The following is a 12,911-nucleotide window of genomic DNA, read 5'->3' as shown; positions in this document are numbered from 1 at the left end:
TGAGTCATATACAAAAGCCAAAGAGAAAGTAGAAAGTATTACAAACTAAATGAAAATGTAAACATATCAAGATTTGTGAGAGACAGTCAAATGAATGCTTTGAGAGAATTTTACAGCACTAAATGTCTATAGTAGAAGAGAAAAGTCTCCAATAAATTATTCTTCCAAAGCTGGAAGCGGGGTGGAACAGAATGAAGGAAGAGGAGTAAATGAGTGGCAAATGAAATTCAAAGTAAACAGAAAAAAAGAAAGTAATAGTAAAGAACAGAAATAAAAACCAACCTGACCTTACACTTCCCATAAGAAGTGTTAAGGGACAATGAAGAAATGTCCACAAGGCACTTTGTTTCATGAAATATTACACCAAACAAGGTGTCATTCACATATAAAAACAACATGAAAATAAGCTCAAGAAGAGAGTTCTTAGTCTTTCATTGGTTGGGAAATGTTTAATGAATGCAGCCAATTGAGGGACAGTCAAAGTAAACAATAAAGGAATGAGGTAAATGGAGTAAAGAAATGGATGGTAATCACTTAGATCATTTAAACACAGAATAAGTCTGTAACAATTATGGTTATAGAAAAAAATGTAAATTTTTAAATATTTAAAATATAAAAATAATTATAAAAAAACAAGAAGGAAGATGAAATAAAGCACTAATTTGCTGACTTTTCACAGCACATTAATACTGCTTAAAAAGAAAACTACATGGTTTACAAAATTAATGGCTCCAACCTCATCTTTTTCATAAACCTTGCCTAAATATCACAGTCTTAGAGGGCGACTGTAACAATATTTCTTTCAATAAACAGACATGTCAATCTGATTCTAAGGTAAAGAGCAACTACGGTTTATGTTTTAAAAAATCAATTAGCTACTAATATAACCAAGAATTCCTAAATATCTACTAAGAATTTGGTTTAAACATGGAAAATTTGAGTTTATATACCATAAGTGGGACAGTTTACACTAAAAGAGAATACTGGTGTATGCATATTCTATACTTCAATTTTTTATAAGACAAGTTTTTGCTTTCAATTATAGATTCAATGCATTATGTGACAGAGAAAATGATGAAAAGTTTTAAATTTTCTTAATGCTTCTGACCATTAATAATTCATGGAAAAGTGAGGAAAAAGTCAAGTATGTAGATTTAGATTATTTTGTATAATGCAGACAGACATTTTACTTATGGAAATATGCTGGATATACTGAACCGCTTCTTTAGATCAAGAACCTTTTGTATTTAAAAGAGCTCCCACAATTTCAACTTGTTGAACCTCCAAAGTTTACGATGATGATGTGAGATGACTAAACCCCTTTAGAACCTGAAAGTGTTAGAAAGCCCATTTGATTTCTTGAAATAAGTACAGATATATCTATCAACTCAATCTAAATTTGCAGTTTTCTAAGACTAGACCGGATACTCTGAACACAAAGGAAATTAAATATTTAAAAGAACAGCTGAAAGTCTGTAGAAATAACATTACATTTCTGAAGAAATATCACAGATTTTAATGAATAATAATTATCTTCTTAGTTGTTAAGCAGAATATTTGTTGAATGTTCACCAAGAATATATAGCATTCTAAGTATCCGGTATGAATCTACTATTTCCAGAACTATTTAAATAGCCAACTCTGAACAAACTATAGATTTACCTGGCAGTGTGAAAGAGCATTCTTTTATGAAATTGCTGACACAGAAACTAAGAGATAACAGCTACAAACAGATGAATCAATTGCAATCTGTTTTGATACTTGTTTCTGGCTGAATACACCACACAAGTCTCAAAAGTAATTCAATTGTATTATTTTGACCAAAACTGATCACTCTACACTTTATAAAAAACTGTACTCAAAAAAAAAAAAAAAAAAAAAAACTGTACTTGAATAACTAGTTAACACTACTAAAAAAATTCCATCTACCCAAAGTTGGCTAGTGTATAATTGCTACAATTATTTGTTGGTTGCAAATGGGTCTATACTGCTACAAAAATTTCATTCATGCAAAATTGGCTAGATGTGTTATATGTGCATAATCATTAAAATTATGAGTTGTTTCCAAGTTAGCTCATAACTTGAGGTCCAATTAATATATTGACATACCAAGAATTTTAACTGTCAGGGTAAGAATATTTTTGTATCATTATATATTGCCAAATTTCAGTCAGAAAATATAGCATAAATAACAACAAACTTTAAACCATGTGCTCTTTGACTTTCAAATACAAGATGGTTTAAGATAATGCATAGACCCCCTTACAGCTACACTACAAACACTTGCTACCAAGACATTAATGAAAAAATGAGACAATTTTGAGAAATAAAACAAAACAGAAGATAACACAGAAAATTTTTTAAATTTTGAGATGTTTTTCTTACATACTAGCAGAAGACATAATGTGACTTTCCTCTATATAATCCTCTCAATGTAAGCATTTACTTGACAGCTATAAAAGGGACAGGATTTGCTATACAGAAGAATCAATACCAACCTTGTAAAGCCTACAGCAGAGCACATAAACATGCTGTAGGAGACATTAACACTAGACTGAAAGAAATAATTATATTTTCAATAAACACGTTCTTACTAGATAATCAATTTTTTACACATCTTACCAGCTGTTTCACAGCTCAGGTAGTAAATGGCAGCAGCTGTTATATCAAAACCATATATGCATATGAAGTACTTATAATTTTTCAGGGGTATCTACTTATTTTTCATCAGTCACATTTAACTCATATTAAATAAAAACAAGATTTTCACAGGGTGATTAATTCAGGAGAATTTGTATTACAGTCTTATTTTATAAATGAATTCTTAACCAATTATTTTTATGTCAGAAGACTTAATAATTGAAATTACATGCTGCCCTTATTCTGATATTTAACAGATTTGTCATGATCAATGTCTCTGAAATATTAAATTAAAAGGTGTCATGGTAATTACTATGGAATAAATACTAATTAAGATTTTTTAGGCAAATAAGCTCTAACTGTTTGCAGTGAACAATTATATTACTAACATTTTCCCACACAACGCATGCATCATTCATATGCAGCCTATAAATATAACTGGCTAATTTCCAGAATTACTTCCTTAACATTTAATACAGAATTTGACACTTGGTTAAAAACATCTATATGTAATGTATCCAAAAGGAGGTACACTTAAAGGTAAATAATTCAGATTATGTTACCACAGAATGATCATATTCCTGTTCTTAATTTTTAATAGTGAGCCCAAAATATGCTTTGAGATGGGTATATAATTTGCAGGATGAGACAATTATTTTTAAATGTACATCAACAAACAACTATAATTTATAGTAAAAATATGTACCAGAAATTTGAATTAGTCAAATACTTACTGCTATATAATAAACTCTTGCTTTGTCTACCAACATCCAGTTTTTCTCCATATCAAGATGTTTTTCCTTTTTGTAACAGTTGGCAGCAGCAAGATTAGCTACAAGTGATCTAAAACAACAAAATGTAAGTAGGCTTTTACTTACAGTCTTATTACTTATTTACTTAATTATAATAGTTAATTATACAGTTAACTATTTTTGAAACTTTTGTTTTCATTTTAATTCTTTTTTAATTTAACACCAAAAACATTTTGTATTGAAGTATAGCCAATTAACAACGCTGGGACAGTTAGAGGTGAACAGAGAAGGGACTCTGCCACACATACACATGTATCCATTCTCCTCCAAAACCCCCTCCCATCCAGCCTGACACATAACATTGAGCACAGTTTCATGTGCTATACAATAGGTTTGTGTTAATCATCCATTTTAAATATAGCAGTATATACAGGACCTTTCCAAAGTCTTTAACTATTCCTGGACTATCCCATGGAACCCCCCCTCCACCCCGCAACCATGAGTTCATTTTGTAAGTCTGTGAGTCTTTTTCTGTTTTGTAAGTAAGTTCACTTGTATCATTTCTTTTTAGATTGCACATGTAAGGGATGTCATGTGATGTATCTCCTTCTCTGTCTGAAATACTTCACTATGACTTTCATTTTAATTCTTATTTCTTCAAACTGCTGTATATTGATTTTACTAAAGTAATGTTAATTTTGTTTTAAAAATTTTGTAAGACATCTTGGTTACCTTGATAAAAACACAGACATTAATCTAAATATCTGGTATTTCGAGAAACTACCATTTAAGCTTCCTTTTGATACTAAAATGATAAAATTATCTACCCTCTACATTTTAATAGTTCAAAACGCAGGTAAGAAATAGCTACTATATAGTTATACAGAAAAAATACATATGCAACGAAAACCTTCAGTTTTCAAGTATCAACAGAATATCCATTGATATTTAATGCTTTAAAAGCCAAGCATGAGATTAATTTTGTAAAACACACATATATATGTAGACCATATTTACTATGAGAAATTAATTTGCAATTCATTACATTTTATGCACTATAATAGATTTAAATTACTTTTTATAGTTGAAAACACCCTGTGCTGGTCCAGTTTTGAAGCTGAAAAATCTAACCACAATACTACACTTAAAATTTTGCTGCCAAGTATCACATACAACTTTTTATTATTGTCCAACAATTAAACACAATAATTGTTTACATTACAGACAAAAATACTTTTCCTACTGATCCAGAAATAAGAAAAAATAACTTGCCAATTTTTCCAACTTTTTTTGGTAACAGTTGTGATTAAAAAAACAAAAAGAAACCCACAAATACATCATCACTTAAGATTTTGATAACATGGTTAGATTCTCTTTTGAAAAAATCAATTATCTTCAAAAACATATTTCTACTCACCCATATGCCAACTGAGTGACTAACTGAAGGATACATTCTGTTTATGTTCAATTGGATTAATGAAAATAAGCATGATGTGCATCAATACATGCATATACAAAATAACTATATTACAAATTAAGAATAACCACTCAATCTATAAAATATATTTTAGAAATCATGACTCCTGCAAAATTTTGGCATAAAATGCTTACTAAATAAAAGCAAATACTTTTAGTATGAGCTACTAAATTCTATTCTGATAATAAAACTACTCTTCAATAGAAAACTAGTCCTCCAAAAGAAAATACACGTATTCTTACTATCCAAGTGTATCTGGTTCAGAGTTTGGAGAAAAAGAACCTGGGTAAGAAAAATACTGCCTTAATCTGAGTTTGGGATAGTAGAAGTAAGAGTTTCTAGCTCTATTTAAAAGTTTATCCAAATTTATTAAGTTCTACAATTTGGAAAATGAGTTAGATAGCAAAGGTTTTCCTCAGTTTCTGACTTCCAATATTACCTAAATAATACTGATAATGCAATTCATATGAGTATATAAATTAAGCTGCTGACATCTGGAAAACCTTGTATTATCACAAATGCTCTTTAAAATAACAACATATAAAAACAATTTAGCAATTTTACTGTAGCTTGAGTGGTAAAACAGGCAAAAGCTGATCCATTTCTCACTAACAGGAAATCTCTGCACCTGCCTACTAAAGGTAATTTTAGAAAAACTGAAAAGAGGAAAGGTCTAATTAAGTATATCTCAATATCTCAACAATTGATGGTTTTATTTATTACAAATACTATTTTTTGTTGGTAGGAGAACTTTACTACTTTCCTGTAACTTTATTTTTAAAAATGGCTTTGGTACCATAACTATTTCTGAAAGTTTTATTTTAGCTATTTCATGACTACTGTGTAGAATATCGTCGAATTTTTAACATATGTTTGCAAAGTCAAAAGTGTGCAAAAATAAATGAGGTAAAAAGAAGGAATGGAGCAAGGGGAGGAGAGATAAGGTAGGAAATAAGGAAAAGAAGACAAGAGGCAAGAAAGAAGAAAAAGGGAGACAAAAAATGGGGGAGGACATACTGCATTTCTAGCTATAAGGTATGTGAAGTATCGAGTGAATTGTTATTTTAAAAGAGATCATCTTTGTGGATTCTAACAATAACAAAAAAAATCATTTTTTTTCTTTTCGAATGGAGGAAAAAAGCTTGTGCTGATAAGCAACATGGTAATGTTGATGTTAGCAAAGCATGAAGGTACAGAAGATACACCCCGATATAACTGCAAAAGGCACGGAAAGAAGCAATGCCTGGCAGGCTCTGACAGACAGCATTCAAGTTCACAGAAAGAAAAATCTTCTGATAAGCAAAGCTGTTTAGAAATGTAATGGCTTGTTTTTTGAGTAGTACACTACCCATGACTGAAGTTGTTTAGTATGGACAGATAACTATTTGCCAGAACTGCCTTAGATGATGTAATCCATAAGAGACTGCATATAATGTAATATTTTATACATGATAAAATACATAAAAATATTTTTATATATATTAAAATATATATGTGCAAATATTTATTTTAACATTTCAATCTCAGGATATGTTGAAAAGGACATTCTTCTTAATGTCAGTTTGGCAAGAACCTAGCTATAAAACATTGAATAAAACGTGCTTCATTCTTAACTCTAATTCTCTGGTGGCTCAGCTGGTAAAGAATCTGACTGCAATGCAGGAGACCCGGTTAAATTTGGGTCAGGTAGATTCCCTGGAGAAGGGAATGGCAACCCACTCTAGTATAACTGCCTGGAGAATTCCATGGACAGAGGCGCCTGGTGGGCTATAGTCCATGGGGTCTCAAAGAGTCGGACACAACTGAGCAACTAACACACACACATATAAAAAGCACAGGCAAGAACACATGATCTCCACATTTCCATTTCATTATATTTCATGGAGACAATAGCCGGTTCAAGAAAGGAAAAAAAAAAAACTTAAGGAAAAGTGATATAAGAAGGGTTTATTAAGTATTAAAACCATTATAAACACAAAGTCTAAATTCCAAACTCAGATTTGAACTCAGATTTTACCAGCGGTTAAACAGTCAATTGGTACAGAGCTCGCCTTCAGAGAACACTAACCTGTTGCCACCGGTGATGCACGCAGCACAAGTTCCTGTTGGCTGCTCATTCTGTTCATAGTAATGAGCATCCACGTGGGCTTCAGCAGCTTTTTTCTTCAGGATCTCCCCAAATTTATCTATCCCAATGCATCCAAAAAATGTTGCTGCTTTGTGTGGCTGCTGAATCATCCACTGAAAAATGGAAACATAAAAAAATTTTAATGGGTCAGAAAAATGGAACACATAGTTCAGTATTCTGCCATGGGTGGTGGCATAAAATGGTTTCTTCGTGAGCAGCTGTTGCTGTTATGAACGGAATTCTATTCCTGTATCACCACTTATGATAACAAATTTGATATAACAACTAGAGAAAATCTTAATATACTTCTTTCAAGGAAAGAAACAGAGCAGAGCAATTGATTAAGAACTCAGAATCAAAGTCATATAGAATGTTAGGTTACTTATTAGTCTTAATACAGAAAAATAATACCAAGTCCAATATAAGTAGTGAAGCATTGTCATTAAAAGTCCAGAATCTATAATGAATACCATGTGGGTTCAAATCTTGCCTTTGCCACTAATTAGCCCACCAGGCTCTGCCGTCCCTGGGATTCTCCAGGCAAGAACACTGGAGTGGGCTGTCATTTCCTTTTCCAATGCATGAAAGTGAAAAGTGAAAGTGAAGTCGCTCAGTCGTGTCTGACTCTTCGCGACCCCATGGACTGAAGCCTACCAGGCTCCTCCTTCTATGGGATTTTCCAGGCAAGAGTACTGGAGTGGGTTGCCATTGCCTTCTCCAAATTAGCTGAATAAGTAATAGCATATCACTTAATATTTCTATGCCTCACTGTCCTCATCTATAAATGGCAAATAATTATATCTCATAAGGTTGCTGGAGATTAAACTAAGTAATTTAATGTATATGTATTGTTGGACAAGGTACACAGTATACAGTAAATGATGTATAGCTGTGGTTGTCTCTATTATATATGTAATTCATATATGTGTGTGTATACATATATATATATACACAAATATAAATGCTAAACTATGTTCAGGCCTAGTAAGTTGCTTTAAAGACAACTTACTTATTCAGAACTAAAGAGTATTAAAAATTCTAATTCATTAGTCTCATAAACTTTTTTTGCTATAAATTAATGACAATCTCTTTTAAAATGAATACTTTCTTTTGACTTGTTATCTTTTCCAATTAGGCTACAACTCCTGAGGTGTTTAACACTTGTATTAGTTAAAACAGTCATTTTGTTACTGTAAACATTTATTTTGTTTCTACAACTTTTTAGCTAACTACTCAATATACAAAGTCAAGATGTCAAAATCATACCATATTCCCAAATATTTGGAGGAGAAAAGAAATGCATGTATCAATATATTTAGTGTAAAACGGATGAGGAACGTAAAAAAAAGATAAAGAAGAGAAATCTGTAAGATAAAGATACACTAACTGTCTAATGATGTAGCAGTCTAATTTAACATATAGGGATTTATCCTGAATCAGTTCAGTTCAGTTCAGTCACTCAGTCATGTCCGACTCTTTGCAACCCCATGAATTGCAGCACACCAGGCCTCCCTGTCCATCACCAACTCCTGGAATTCACTCAGACTCATGTCCATCGAGTCGGTGATGCCATCCAGCCATCTCATCCTCTGTGGTTCCCTTCTCCTCCAGCCCCCAGTCCCTCCCAGCATCAGAGTCATTTCCACTGAGTCAACTCTTCACATGAGGTGGCCAAAAGTACTGGAGTTTCAGCTTTAGCATCAGTCCTTACAAAGAAATCCCAGGGCTGATCTCCTTCAGAATGGACTGGTTGGATCTTCTTGCAGTCCATAGGACTCTCAAGAGTCTTCTCCAACACCACAGTTCAGAAGCATCAATTCTTCGGCGCTCAGCTTTCTTCACAGTCCAACTCTCACATCCACATATGACCACTGGAAAAACCATAGCCTTGACTAGACGGATCTTTGTTGGCAAAGTAATGTCTCTGCTTTTGAATGTGCTGTCTAGGTTGGTCATGACTTTCCTTCCAAGGAGTAAGCGTCTTTTAATTTCATGGCTGCAGTCACCATCTGCAGTGATTTTGGAGCCCCAAAAAATAAAGTCTGCCACTGTTTCCCCATCTATTTTCCATAAAGTGATGGGACAAGATGCCATGAGGATACATGTCCACAAATACAAAACAACATATGCCTAAGTATTCTTTGAGACATTATTTGTTATGAAAAATTATTGGGGAAAAAATGTCCCTCCACAGAAGACTGGTTTAATAAAATATAATAAATTCAATCAATGGAATATAAAAATTAAAAAAAAAAAGACAAGCAAAAGTATTTGAAATACAACAAATATTTAAACGCAATGTGTAATCCTTACTGGACGTTGGATTGAGAATAAAATCAAACAGCTATAAAATTATTAGAATAATCACTGAAATTGGAATATGTATAATATATCAAAAAACAGTATTGTATAAATTCTAAATTTCTGAAGTAGAGAATAAATAATGGTTCAGAAAAAATATTTATATTTATGTAAAAAAAGAGAAAGTGAAAGCTAAAATGTTAAAAGTTGTTATATCTATATAATAGGTACAAAGAAGTTCCTTTTACTTCTCTTTATACTTTTTTGTGAAAAACCAAGACAGCATATTAAAAAACAGAGACATCACTTTGTTAACAAAGGTCCGAACAGTCAAAGCTATGGTTTTTTGAGGAGTCATGTGTGCGTGTGAGAGCTGGACTATGAAGAAGGCTGAGTGCCAAAGATTCGGTGCTTTCAAACTGTCGTGCTGGAAAAGACTCTTGAGAGGCCCGTGGACTGCAAGGAGATCAAACCAGTCAATCCTAAAGGAAATCAATGCTGAATATTCATTGGAAAGACTGATGCTGATGCTGAAGCTGAAAGTTGATACTTTGGCCACCTGATGTGAAGAGTTGACTTATTTGAAAAGACCCTGATGCTGGGAAAGACTGAAGGCAAAAGGAGAAGGGTGCAGCAGAGGATGAGATGGTTACATAGCATCACTGACTCAGTGGACATGAATTTGAGAAAACTCTGGGAGACAGTGAAGGATAGAGGAGCCTGGGATGCAACAGTCCATGAGGTCGCAAAGAGCTGAATATGACTTAGTGACTGAACAACAAATATTTTTCTGTAAGTTAGAAAATTTTCGAACTTAAAGGAAGGGACAAAGATATTATGACTAAATCAGTCATTAAATTTAAAAATAATAATTTAAAATTAACTTATTCAAACTTTGATGATATCAATTTATTAAAAATAAGTCAACCTCATGAAGCATTTTAATATCTTAAAATGCATCAATAGCCATACCTAATAGATTTTAAACCACTCTTAGGTAAATTATAAATTTAACAACAGAAAATACCTGTGGGGTTTTTTTAATAATTTACTTTTACTCATGTAGAAGCATGAATGAATGATCAACCATGTTTGCTTTAGGTAGTGAGATAAAAAAGGGAAAGTCAATAGCAAATTTTACTATGATCATTTAAATAACTTAAAATGTCATTAAAACATCAATGATAGTAATCACAATTATAATCAAATTTCATATGTTAAAAACTAGTCTGAAAAAAAGGGCTATATCACTTCACTATGGAGGTTAAATCTGATTTATAATTCTTCCCTAATCAGAATTTAAATAAATTGAAATGTTTCCATTACAAATCAATATTACTTTAACCTTCAAAACAAAAAGAATGAACAAATAATAGAACTATTCAGCAGGTTATGTTATAATTCCACTATTGAATATTTCATCATAAGCAACTGGCTAATATTCTGGTAATATCTGATATCAGCACACTGACAAAGAAAAGAACTTTACTCTTGGATCAGTTATTTCCACTTAGAAGTTAGCCAATCTAAAATGAGAGTTTAGTAAGCCAAAGTAGACACATAAAAGAAACAGAAGCCATGCTCACTGCTAGAAAGTATTTAGTAAACTACCTGAATAAGTCAAGATGTTATAATCAAGGAAGTTGGAAAAGATTAAAAAATCAATTCTTAAACATTTAATACATGTATACTAGAGAATAAAATGATGAAAATAACAGTCCCTAAAACAAAGTCAAAATCATTACATTCTCAGTGTTTCTACAAGAGATTCAACCTTCAGTCATAACTTGATTCAATCATTACTGCTTTTTTAAAGGCAAAATAAACTGCCCCCATTTTTTGTTCCTGTAAATACAGTACATCATTAAACACATATCTTTAATTTCCAATCTAGCTCTGAGGGAGAAGCACGGTTCAGAATTACCCTTGTACTATAATTAACTAAAAAGAAAATCAAAAGGAGAAAACTATACAATTTTAAAACAGTGGCCAACAGGAAGAGCTGCACTGCAATCTTTGATAGAAAAGACTCAAGGCAAGCCCTGACATCATGCAGTCTCTCTGCCAGTAAGCAATTTACAGACTACAGTGCAGGGAGGAAGAAGACAAACACAACCTGGCATTCGCACTGAAATGAGCAGACAGAGGCTCAAGGAGAGTCAAGAGACTAGAAATTTTGCAAAAGAGTTTCAAAGAGGAATGAGCTGAAATCCATGTAGAGTAATTACTGAGACTTTGGCTGGGGACCAATCTGTGCATGTTTAAGGAATATCTGAGATCACAAAGAATCTCATATAAATGCTTTAGGATTAAAAAGTGACTTTATCAAGGTCTCAGGAGTCAGTTCAGTCCAGTCATTCAGTCGTGTACGACTCCTTGCAACACCATGGACTGCAGCACGCCAGGCTTCCCTGTCCATCACCAACTCCCAGAGCTTACTCAAACTCATGCCCATTGAATTGGTGATGGAATCCAACCATTTCATCCTCTGTTGTCCCCTTTTGCTCCCAGCTTCAATCTTTCCCAGGATCAGGGTCTTTTCAAATGTCAGTTCTTCACATCATGTGACCAAAGTATTGGAGTTTCAGCTTCAGCATCAGTCCTTCCAGTGAATATTTAGGACTGATTTCCTTTAGGATTGACTGGTTTGATCTCCTTGATGTCCAAGGGACTCTCAAGAGTCTTCTCCAACACCACAGTTCAAAAGCATCAATTTTCGGCACTCAGCTTTCTTTATAGTCCAACTCTCACATCCATACGTGACTACTGGAAAAACCATAGCTTTGACTAGATGGACCCTTTGTTGGCAAAGTAACGTCTCTGCTTTTTAATATGCTGTCTAGATTGGTCATAGCTTTTCTTCCAAGGAGCAAGGGTCTCTTAATTTCATGGCTGCAGTCACCATCTGCAGTGATTTTGGAAATCAAGAAAATAAAATTTCTCACTGTTTCCAGTTTCCCCATCTATTTGCTATGAAGTGATAGGACCCGATGACATGATCTTCATTTTTTCAATCTTGATTTTTAAGCCAACTTTTTCACTCTCCTCTTTCACTTTCATCAAAAGGCTTTTTAGTTCTTTTTCACTTTCTGTCATAAGGGTGGTGTCATGTGCGTATCTGAGGTTATTGATATTTCTCCTGGCAATCTTGATTCCAGCTTGTGTTTCATCCAGCCCAGCATTCTCATTAAGTATTCTGCCTATAAGTTAAATAAGCAGGGTGACAATATACAGCCTTGACATACTCCTTTCCCGATTTGGAACCAGTCTGTTGTTCCACGTCCAGTTCTAACTGTTGCTTCTTGGCCTGCCTCTCAAGAGGCAGGTCAGGTGGTCTAGTATTCCCATCTCTTTAAGAATTTTCTACAGTTTGTTGTGATCCACACAGTCAAAGGATTTGGTGTAGTCAATAAAGCAGAAGTAGATGTCTTTCTGGAACTCTTACTTTTTCAATGATCCAGTGGATATTGGCAATTTGATCTCTGATTTCTCTGCCATTTCTAAATCCAGGTTGAATATGTGGAAGTTCACGGTTCACATACTGTTGAAGCCTGGCTTGGAGAAGCCTGACTTGGGAGTCAAGATCATTATAAAAAAAAAAAAAATCTAATGT

At 33.3% G+C, this 12,911-nt stretch overlaps 1 protein-coding gene across 6 annotated transcripts in view; it reads right to left on the bottom strand.

Annotated features, from left to right (window-relative positions):
* Positions 1-12,911, bottom strand: part of ADK (adenosine kinase) — a 550,282-nt gene that overhangs the window by 277,031 nt on the left and 260,340 nt on the right. For all 6 annotated transcript variants that reach the window (XM_070782218.1, XM_070782222.1, XM_070782221.1 and 3 more), the window contains 2 exons: positions 6,938-7,110; positions 3,375-3,483 (listed from right to left, as the gene is read on the bottom strand). In XM_070782218.1, coding sequence (XP_070638319.1) covers positions 3,375-3,483; positions 6,938-7,110 — 282 coding nt within the window. The remainder of the gene's footprint in view (positions 1-3,374; positions 3,484-6,937; positions 7,111-12,911) is intronic.

Source organism: Bos indicus, chromosome 28 (assembly GCF_029378745.1).
Source record: "Bos indicus isolate NIAB-ARS_2022 breed Sahiwal x Tharparkar chromosome 28, NIAB-ARS_B.indTharparkar_mat_pri_1.0, whole genome shotgun sequence".
NCBI lineage: Eukaryota > Metazoa > Chordata > Mammalia > Artiodactyla > Bovidae > Bos > Bos indicus.
This window is presented reverse-complemented; position numbering and strand designations above follow the sequence as displayed.